General features: G+C 41.9%; 1 protein-coding gene across 1 annotated transcript; it reads right to left on the reverse strand.

Moving 5' to 3' along the window:
* Positions 1-2708: 2708 nt before the first annotated feature.
* Positions 2709-10758, reverse strand: LOC138896054 (uncharacterized; the record flags this gene model as incomplete). The annotated part of the gene is made up of 4 exons (XM_070180831.1): positions 10591-10758; positions 3808-4031; positions 3025-3456; positions 2709-2925 (listed from the first exon to the last, which is right to left on the reverse strand). Coding segments are annotated over exons 1-4 (1041 nt in total), but the record flags the coding sequence as incomplete, so codon positions are not given.
* Positions 10759-12012: the final 1254 nt, after the last annotated feature.

The raw sequence follows: 12012 nt of genomic DNA on the forward strand, positions 1-12012 counted from the left end.
GACATGGATCATGAACATCCAATAATGAAAGATAATGTCATGAACATACGTAACATGGGACGACAAGACTGTCAAGAAACTATATATAAGGTACGAGCTACCATGGCGCCATGAAAGACTATACAACAAAAATCAGCCTACAAGGCATTCCAAACCATACATGAGTCGACACCTGTCTATGAGCCTCTAAAAGAATATAAGTGCTACAACATTGCCGGAACAGGGCCCCGACATACCCATAATGTCTATAACAAAAATGCATACCAAGACCACGGCAAGTCCGGAGAAGGGATCTCGCCAATAACCGCTGAACCGGATAGCCTACTGTGATGGGGGAGCTGCGTCTACCCATCTATCAGGACCTGCAGCACGACATGCAGCGTCCACAAATAAAAAGGACGTCAGTACGAATAAAGTACTGAGTATGTAAGGCAGGAAAGCATAAGTAAGAACAATAATGTAAACAGTGATAGGGAATATACAACCTGTGACATCTGGGTACCTCTGAGGGCTACTGACATGAAATACATGATACATACATATATATATACATAAACTTTTAAAACATACGCCTTTGTGGGCATCATCATCATCATATCGTACCCGGCCGTAATAGGCTCGGTAAAACGTACCCGGCCATCATAGGGCTCGGTAGAATCGTACCCGGCCACGTGGAGCTCGGTAAAACCCAACTGATCAGTGGTTGCACAATAGGTGCCATACCCGGCCGACTATAGCGCGGCTCGGTAGAGTAAAATAGATACATATATATGATGCATGCTGGACTCATTGGAATCACATTTTGAACCTTTCGGAGTGACGTAAGGTCGGTATCCTTCGTACACGTTATTAGGATTAACTCTTCATCAAGAATCTTATAAGAATCAGGAACTACCAACAACATTGATAATATAAGAATAAGAGAAGTAACATCAATATCAATCGTTTCATAAGAAGGGCAACAATGTAAGTACTGCTAGCTTCTAAGAGTAGAGTATCTTTGGGAGCTCGTTCATTACATTATGTACAATCGGAGTCGTGCAAAAGAATGAAGGGGATAGCCTCACATACCTTGTATATACTGCCCAACCTCAAGCTATGCAAATATCACGACTCCTTAGTCTACAATAAGAGAAATGACACTATCATTATCGTTTAAGCGTCGTAACTATTATGTATCGACCGCAACCTATTTTACGATGAAACAGATAGCACCTCCCCAATTTATATGACTTCCCACAAGTCAATACAATCACCAAACAGCCCAAACAACATCATGAATAATCATATTGAGCCTCCAAAATAGTCCACCAACTAACAACATTACTACCAAGCCTTTCGATATATATTTCACAAGTTCTAGCATCAACGACTTAGCCACAACTTGGATAATCTTAAATATATATAGAGTAAGAGGTTCCTTACCTTTAAACAGAAATAACAACTCCAATTTGACCTTAATTTTCCCCGAAATATCCCTTCAATTCTGCTACAAGAATAAGGAAGCGAAACTAGCAATTAATTCGGGTTTCCGGCACTAGAATTACTTTAGAAGACTTGAAATCACCTAGGGTTGATATTAAAAACTTGAAGGAGTATTTACAGAACATAAAACACTTAAAACAACCTCCCACACGAGCTGGAACAACACAAAAATCAGCAACAACAAGAAGAACAAGAAACTTACTAGCGCCACGGGATTCCCGACACTTGATTTGTGTTGTTTGCCCTTTGTTTGGGTCTTGGATCATGAGAGAACCTTGAGAGGCTGTTTTTAGGGTTATAAGGTCTGAATATACTGAAAAATAAAGACTTAAAACGGGGTTGAGGTATCTTATATATGTCCATATGTCTTAAACCGCCTTTGTGGGCCCCATAGAGAGCAGCTTGGCGCACTCTCGCAAAAATGCGAATATCTCTCTATTCCGAGATTGTATCGATGAACGGTTTAATGCGTTGGAAACTAGACTCATAGATCTTCAATTTGATAGGTAGATCACCTCATAATTCCAAGCACATTGGGAGAAAAATGCAGTAACATTTGACCTAAAGTTTAAGTAAAATTATAAACCTAAGTTGCGACAACTTTTATCGACTTTTGTTTCATAACTCGCTTGACTTCAAGACTTATGATACGGATATTATATTATTCAAATACATTAAAACAAGACCTCTTGGGACAGTTAATCACATCTAGTGTTACCCGAAAATACGGGTTACAACATCCTTGATTCGTTTAACTTCTAATACTTGTTAACCACTCTTATACACCCTTGTATGGTTTAAGACCAATAGGATTAACTTCTTATCATCTAAAAGATAATATCTTCTTGGATTTACGTCGACTAACTTACGGCGTGATCTAAGGTACGTGAATTTGGGTTGTAACACCCTCTCCCCCTTAGGAACATTCGTCCTCGAATGTAAGGGTTTATGGGGTGTCTAACTCATCGTGGATTCCGACGGAAATTTCCGGCTGAGTTTCCCCTATAAAATTGACACTAGCCAAAATTGCAAGCAGTTAAACCCAACCTATGGCCTTACAAGACTATACAAAGCATTATGGATATGTACATTATCTGCATATCACCATTTTGTATTAAAAAAAAAAGAGTATTCACAAGCTATTGCTTACCTCATAGAGCCGTTTCACCTTATAATGCGTCCTTCTTTCCCCCGGCATCCTCGTTATCTTCACTCTGGAATAGGTAAGGGTATTTAGACTTCATCTCCTCTTCTGCTTCCCATGTCATTTCTTCTATATTCTTGTTCCTCCATAATACTTTCACGGAAGCTACATCCTTTGTTCTCAGCTTGCGGACTTGTCGATCTAATATAGCCACTGGCACTTCATCATATGATAGATCCTTTGTAACTTGTACATCTTTGATAGGGACGACCTGTGAAGGGTCTCCAATACATTTCCTCAACATAGATACATAGAATACTGGCTGGACAAATTCCAATTCAGATGGCAATTCTAACTCGTAAGCCATCTGTCCAATTCGTCGAAGAATTTTGTACGGCCCAATATACCGCGGACTCAACTTACCCTTCTTCCCAAAACTCATAACACCCTTCATCGGCGAGATCTTCAGGAAAACCCAATCACCAACCTCAAATTCCAGATCACGACGTCGGACATCGGAATAAGACTTTTGCCTGCTTTGTGCCGTCCTCAGTCGCTCTTGTATCACTTTCACCTTCTCAATGGCTTGGTGAATCAAATCTGGCCCATATAATTCTGTCTCACCGACTTCGAACCATCCAACTGGTGATCTACATCTCCTCCCGTATAGTGCCTCATACGGGGCCATTTTAATACTAGAATGGTAGCTATTATTGTAGGCAAATTCTATAAGTGCCAGATGGTCATCCCAATTCCCCTTGAAATCTAGAACACATGCTCGTAGCATATCTTCAAGCGTCTGGATGGTACGTTCAGCCTGTCCGTCAGTCTGCGGATGGAATGCAGTGCTGAGATTTACTTGTGTGCCTAAACCCTTCTGAAAAGACCTCCAAAAGTTAGCCGTAAATTGAGCTCCTCGGTCTGATATAATAGATACTGGCACACCATGAAGCCTAACAATCTCCTTGATATACAACTTCGCATAATCTTCAGCCGTGTAAGTTGTCTTAACTGGTAGAAAATGGGCAGATTTTGTAAGTCGATCAACTATCACCCAAATGGAGTCAAACTTATGATAAGAGCGAGGTAATCCAATAATGAAGTCCATATTAATCACCTCCCATTTCCAGGTCGGAATCTCTATATTCTGAATCAATCCACTGGGTTTCTGATGCTCGATCTTTACTTGTTGACAATTAGGACACTGGGCTACAAATTCTGCAATAGACTTCTTCATGTTATCCCACCAATACTGCTCCTTAACGTCATGATACATCTTTGTCGAGCCAGGATGGATAGAATATCGGGACTGATGAATCTCAATCATAATCTTCTCTCGCAACCCTGCCACACTAGGCACACATAATCGGCCCTGGTATCTCAGTGTCCCATCTCCTCCGATCTTGAAAGCTGTAATCTTACACTACTGAATTCCCTCTCTCAATCTTACTAAGGTAGGATCTTCATATTGTCGTGCTTTTACCTCGGCTACCAAAGATGATTCTGCTGTATTCTGTACAGTAACACCTCCGTCATCAGAGTCCAACAATCTGATTCTCATATTGGCCAGCTGGTGAAGCTCTTTGGTCAACCCTTGTCTACCTGCCTCAATATGTATTAAGCTTCCCATTGACTTACGGCTGAGAGCGTCTGCCACAACATTAGCTTTACCGGGATGGTACAATATCTCGACATCGTAGTCTTTCAGTAATTCAAGCCACCTACGCTGCCTCAAATTCAACTCCTTCTGCTTGAAGATGTATTGTAAACTCTTGTGATCTGTGTAGATGTCAACATGGACGCCGTATAAGTAGTGCCGCCATATCTTCAAAGCATATATTACTGCAGCCAATTCCAAATTATGAGTCGGGTAATTCTTTTCATGCTTCTTCAATTGTCTTGATGCATAAGCAATCACCTTCCCACGTTGCATCAATACGCACCCCAAACCTATACCTAAGGCATCACAATATACCACATAACCTTCTGTTCCTTTTGGGAGAGTGAGCACTGGCGCGGATGTCAATCGATTCTTTAGCTCCTGAAAACTATGTTCACAAGCATCAGACCACTAGAACTTGGTAGCTTTCTGTGTTAACTTAGTCAATGGTGCTGATATAGAGGAAAACCCTTCTACAAACCGCCTATAATATCCTGCTAGCCCCAGGAAGCTGCGGACTTCTGACGGTGTTGTAGGTCTCGGCCAATTCTTCACTGCATCGATCTTCTGAGTGTCGACACTAATACCCTCATCAGATATCACATGGCCAAGGAATGCTACTGAGTTCAGCCAGAATTCACATTTAGAGAGCTTAGCATATAACTTATGATCCTGAAGGGTCTGTAATACTATCCGCAAGTGGCCCGCATGTTCCGCCTCCGAACGAGAATACACCAGAATGTCATCAATGAATACGATCACGAACACATCAAGATAGGGCCTGAATACACTATTCATGAGATCCATAAAAGCTGCTGGGGCATTTGTTAGCCCGAACGACATCACCAAGAACTCAAAGTGCCCATATCTTGTCCGGAAGGCCGTCTTTGGAATATCCTTCTCCTTAACCCTTACCTGATGATACCCTGAACGCAAGTCAATCTTGGAGAAATACTTGGCACCCTGGAGTTGGTCAAACAGGTCATCAATCCTTGGAAGTGGATACTTGTTCTTTATTGTAAACTTATTCAACTGTCGATAATCGATACACATCCTTAACGACCCATCTTTCTTCCGCACGAACAAGACTGGCGCACCCCAAGGTGAAGTGCTAGGCCTAATGAAACCCTTATCTAGCAAGTCCTTCAACTGCGCCTTCAACTCTCGCAACTCTGCCGGGCCCATCCTGTATGGAGGGATAGAGATCGGTTGAGTGTCAGGCAACGCATCAATGCTAAACTCAATCTCCCTTTCAGGAGGAAGGCCTGGGAGTTCATCTGGGAAAACATCTAGAAATTCATTGACCACGGGGATTGATTATAGAGTAGGCGGCTTTGCCTCCGCATCCCTAACGCGAACAAGATGATAAATGTAACCTTTTGAGATCATCTTCCTTGCCTTAAGATAGGAAATAAACCTACCTTTCGGCGTAGCAATGTTCCCCTTCCATTCAATGGCGGGTTCACCCGGAAAACTGAAACCTAACCATCTTCGTACGACAGTCAACATTTGCATAGCATGAGGCCAACCAGTCCATTCCCATTATCACATCGAAATCAACCATTTCCAACTCAAATAAATTTGCCGAGGTTTGACGACTACAAATCATCACAGTGCAACCTTTATATACCCTTCTAGCAATCATAGAATCTCCTATCGGAGTGGATACCGCAAGTGGTTTACTTATCAATTCAGGTTCAATGCCAAACTTATTAGCCACAAAGGGTGTAACATATGATAAGGTAGATCCTGGATCAATTAGCGCATATACATCATAAGAAAACACAGACAATATACCTGTAACAACATCCAGAGATAACTCGAGATCTTGTCGACCTACTAGAGCATAGGTTCGATTTTGAGCACCACTCGAACTCGGCACTGAACCTCTACCTCTACCACGACCTGTCGACTGTTGAAAACCTTGTCGAACTGATGAGGAAGAACCAAACACAGATCCAGTCGGTTGAGCCATACCACCACCTCCTCTGTTAGGACAATCCCGCATCATATGGCCAGGCTGTCCACAAGAATAGCACGCATCGGAACCTCGACGGCACAGTCCAAAGTGGGCCTTGCCGCACTGATCACAACGAGGTGTTAGGGGTCTCGTATGACTAGTATCTCTATGAAATTGTGAGCCTGATGCCCTCGAACTCTGACCTAAACCAGAATAGGTAAATCGATCATACCGAGGCCTCTGAAACTGTGGAGGAGCACTAGCTACAGGTGGCGCCGAACTCCTCAAAGATTGGGGCCTGATACTGCCTTTGAACTCATTAGAATACCCTACAAATCTCGCCCTCTTATGCTGGCCCCTATCCTGCTCCCTATCTGCCCTTTGCTGGCGCTTACGATCCTCTAGGGTCTGGGCATAAGCCTGAATACGGGAAATATCCATGCCCTCTACCAAGGAGGCTGTTGTGCACTTATTTATCAGATGTGGTCCCAACCCGTTCATGAACAGATGCTCCCTATCACTCATCTCGGACACCATATGGGGAGCATACCTTGCTAAAGAATCAAACTGTATACTATACTCTCGTACACTCATATTACCCTGTCGAAGGTTCAAGAACTTATCAGCTCTAGCTCGTCGTATCTCAACTGGCAAGTAGTGACGAAGAAAGGCCTCAGAAAATTCCTTCCACACGGCTGGAGGAGCGTTCGGACCCCTAGATCTCTCCCAACTATCATACCAGAAAACCGCTAAATCCCGTAACCGATAAGAAGCCAACTCTACTGCCTCCGTATCACTAGCATGCATAACCCGCAATGTACGATGAACCTGATCAATAAATGTTTGTGGGTCCTCCTTGGGGTCTGATCCGGTAAACACTGGAGGGTCTAGATTAATAAAATCACGAACTCTCGCACTAACCGGTTTATCAGCAGCACCAGTATTCTGCCTCTGAGCTTGAGCAGCTACCAAGCTAGTCAACAACTGCACCGCACTGCGCATATCGTGGTCTGTAGTGCCAGACGGGGGAACTGGATGTACTGGGTGCCTCCTAATACCCTCTGGAGGAGACGGAGAGTATGAGATGGCATCTCACTTTGAGCCTCACTTTGGCCTGCTCTGGCTGGAAGGCACCTGAATGTTACCCTCTCCCACAGCTGTATCAAGCCGTTTACTAATCGCTTGCTTCCTAGTCGAAGGCATCGCTGAAAGAAAACAAGGTGAATATTAGATATGAACACTTACGACTCAACTCTACGCACGATCTAGATTCAGGAAGAAGGTAACAACCCTAGATGTCACGTAGCCTCCTGATTATAAATGTGGCGCGCTACACATCCATAATCAAAACTCTACTAGACACGGCTCATAGACAACCCCTAGGACAGACTTGCTCTGATACCAAGTTTGTCACGACCCAACTGGAGGGTCATGACTAGCACCCGGGCCATACTTGCCGAGCACCAACGTACATTTTATCTAACCTTCCTTATTATCTTTAAGGGCCGACAAGACCAATATAAATGAAAGACATGGATCATGAACATCCAACAATGAAAGATAATGTCATGAACATACGTAACATGGGACGACAAGACTGTCAAGAAACTATATATAAGGTACGAGCTACCATGGTGCCATGAAAGACTATACAACAAAAATCAGCCGACAAGGCATTCCAAACCATACATGAGTCGACACCTGTCTATGAGCCTCTAAAAGAACATAAGTGCTACAACATTGCCGGAACAGGGCCCCGACATACCCATAATGTCTATAACAAAAATGCATACCAAGACCACGGCAAGTCCGGAGAAAGGATCTTGCCAATAACGCTGAACCGGATAGCCTACTGTGATGGGGGAGCTGCATCTACCCGTCTATCAGGACCTGCAGCACGACATGCAGCGTCCATAAATAAAAAGGACGTCAGTACGAATAAAGTACTGAGTATGTAAGGCAGGAAAGCATAAGTAAGAACAATAATGTAAACAGTGATAGGGAATATACAACCTATGACATCTGGGTACCTCTGAGGGCTACTGACATGAAATACATGATACATACATATATATATATACATAAACTTTTAAAACATACGCCTTTGTGGGCATCATCATCATATCATACCCGGCCGTAATAGGCTCGGTAAAATGTACCCGGCCATCATAGGGCTCGGTAGAATCGTACCCGGCCACGTGGAGCTCGGTAAAACCCAACTGATCAGTGGTTGCACAATAGGTGCCATACCCGGCCGACTATAGCGCGGCTCGGTAGAGTAAAATAGATACATATATATGATGCATGCTGGACTCATTGGAATCACATTTTGAACCTTTCGGAGTGACGTAAGGTCGGTATCCTTCGTACACGTTATTAGGATTAACTCTTCATCAAGAATCTTATAAGAATCAGGAACTACCAACAACATTGATAATATAAGAATAAGAGAAGTAACATCAATATCAATTGTTTCATAAGAAGGGCAGCAATGTAAGTACTGCTAGCTTCTAAGAGTAGAGTATCTTTGGGAGCTCGTTCATTACATTATGTACAATCGGAGTCGTGCAAAAGAATGAAGGGGATAGCCTCACATACCTTGTATATACTGCCCAACCTCAAGCTATGCAAATGTCACGACTCCTTAGTCTACAATAAAAGAAATGACACTATCATTATCGTTTAAGCGTCGTAACTATTATGTATCGACCGCAACCTATTTTACGATGAAACGGACAGCACCTCCCCAATTTATATGACTTCCCACAAGTCAATACAATCACCAAACAGCCCAAACAACATCATGAATAATCATATTGAGCCTCCAAAATAGTCCACCAACTAACAACATTACTACCAAGCCTTTCGATATATATTTCACAAGTTCTAGCATCAACGACTTAGCCACAACTTGGATAATCTTAAATATATATAGAGTAAGAGGTTCCTTACCTTTAAACAGAAATAACAACTCCAATTTGACCTTAATTTTCCCCGAAATATCCCTTCAATTCTGCCACAAGAACAAGGAAGCGAAACTAGCAATTAATTCAGGTTTTTCGGCACTAGAATTACTTTAGAAGACTTGAAATCACCAAGGGTTGATATTAAAAACTTGAAGGAGTATTTGCGGAACATAAAACACTTAAAACAACCTCCCACACGAGCTGGAACAACACAAAAATCAGCAACAACAAGAAGAACAAGAAACTTACTAGCGCCACGGGATTCCCGACATTTGATTTGTGTTGTTTGCCCTTTGTTTGGGTCTTGGATCATGAGAGAACCTTGAGAGACTGTTTTTAGGGTTATAAGGTCTGAATATACTGAAAAATAATGACTTAAAACGGGGTTGAGGTATCTTATATATGTCCATATGTCTTAAACCGCCTTTGTGGGCCCCATAGAGAGCAGCTTGGCGCACTCTCGCAAAAACGCGAATATCTCTCTATTCCGAGATCGTATCGATGAACGGTTTAATGCGTTGGAAACTAGACTCATAGATCTTCAATTTGATAGGTAGATCACCCTATAATTCCAAGCACATTGGGAGAAAAATACAGTAACATTTGACCTAAAGTTTAAGTAAAATTATAAACCTAAGTTGCGACAACTTTTATCGACTTTTGTTTCATAACTCGCTTGACATCAAGACTTATGATACGGATATTATATGATTCAAATACATTAAAACAAGACCTCTTGGGACAGTTAATCACATCTAGTGTTACCCGAAAATACAGGTTACAACATCCTTGATTCGTTTAACTTCTAATACTTGTTAACCACTCTTATACACCCTTGTATGGTTTAAGACCAATAGGATTAACTTCTTATTATCTCAAAGATAATATCTTCTTGGATTTACGTCGACTAACTTACGGCGTGATCTAAGGTACGCGAATTTGGGTTGTAACATAAAATATGTTAATTCAAATGTTTAGCTGTTATATGATTGTCGGCTTGCCTAGCAAGTGTGTTAGGCGCCATTACGATAGGTAGGGATTTTTGGATCGTGACAAGTTGGTATCAGAGCACTAGGTTGCTTAGGTCTCATGAGTCATGAAAAGGTTTAGTAGTGTCTTGCGGATCGGTACGGAGACATCTGTACTTATCTTCGAGAGGCTACCGAACCGTTAGAAAACTTCACTTTCTTGCATTCGTGCCTTGCGGATCCGTAATTCTGGAATTTGAAATTCTACTCTTCTATTCTCTCAAAAATGGTGAGGACACATACGACTGGATCAGGCGGACGACCACCAGTACCACTAGCTAGGGATACGAGAGGTTGGGGCTGCGGTAGAGGCCACAGTGTGGCTCATAATACAGCTAGAGCAACACCTGTGGAGCTACCAATTGCTCTAGCTGAGGATCAGATACCAGATATTGTCGAGCCGATGGGACCATCTTATGCACCAGCAGTGCCCATTGTGATCCCAGGCCTTCACGAGGCTTTGGCCCAGATTTTGACTGTATGCATGAGCCTTGCTCAGGCAGTTTCAGTTCCATTTGCACCAACCACTTCACAGGCCAGGGGAGGTGCCCAGATGATAGCATCAAGGACAAGGATAGAGTTTTGGAAGCTCCAAGGCCATTTACAAGATCTTAAGCTAAAGAGTTGCACTCTAAGATTGCTGGACTTCAATGGCAAATAAAGAAGCTTTTAATTGTAGAGGAAGAGCTCAAGCCCAAAGTAGATGAATTATCCAAGTTTTACAATTATTTGGTGATCCAAATTGAAGTCCAAGAGGAGGAAGATTGGGCCACCAAATCAGCCCTTGAAGTCCACCAAAGGGGCTCAAAATGAGCTTAAAAGAGGTCCAAAAGGGGGTATTTCAAAGGGAGCCCAATTGGAGTCCAAATCAATGGCCCAAACTAGTAGTTTTAAGGTCCAAATCTGCCCCAAAGGGATTTGGCCGCCCCCCACCTAATTGTAATGACTTTTCTTACTCCTTAGCAATCACCCTACCTAATTGTAATGACTTTTTATGCCTTAGAAACCACCCTACCTAATTTTAAAGACTTTTTGTGCCTTAGTACTCCTATAAATAAGGAGTTCTTCTCATTCATTGGGACACTTCATTATTGATTAAGTATATCATACTTTGAGAGTTCTTTTGAACCTTTGTTACTTGTGCTTTGAGATTTATCTTTCAACCTTTACTAGTTAATAGTTCAAGGTAGTAAGATTACTTCTCTATTGTGATATCTTTGATTCCTTTGTGGTATTCTTAGAAGGCGATTAATACTAGTTATAAATTGTTGTCTCAAGTTACTCGTAAAGCGGTCAAGATCCGAATCTATTTTTTTGATTTGCTTTTAAGTAAAGGTGTTTGATTTCTTCAATAAATCAAGACGTTGTTGCTTTGATCTTGTCAAGGCTATAGAACTTGCGTTCTTGGAAGTTCTTGGAATTCTTTCCTCGAATTTTCCCATATCCTTTATTTTCTGCCCTTAAGTGCTAGTTGTTCAATTCCTTATTGTTATTGCTTCCGCATTTACTTTTCAAATTCTTACTCTAGTTTGGATTCCCGACCTTGTCGTTATCAAGTGGTATCAGAGCGGTTCTATCAAGGTTTCGTTCTTGATAATTCTGGGGATTTCTTGAATACTAAGAGCTAAAAAAAAAAGTTAAAAAAAACAAAAAAAAACGAAAATCAATTTAAAAAAAAAAATTGCTTGCTCTCTAGGAACTTTCTTTTGTATCTAATTTGTTTCCAAAAACTATTAAAGGAAACAAGGAGAGGGGATCCCAGATTTCAA

Source organism: Nicotiana tomentosiformis, chromosome 7, assembly GCF_000390325.3.
Source record: "Nicotiana tomentosiformis chromosome 7, ASM39032v3, whole genome shotgun sequence".
Classification (NCBI taxonomy): Eukaryota; Viridiplantae; Streptophyta; class Magnoliopsida; order Solanales; family Solanaceae; genus Nicotiana; species Nicotiana tomentosiformis.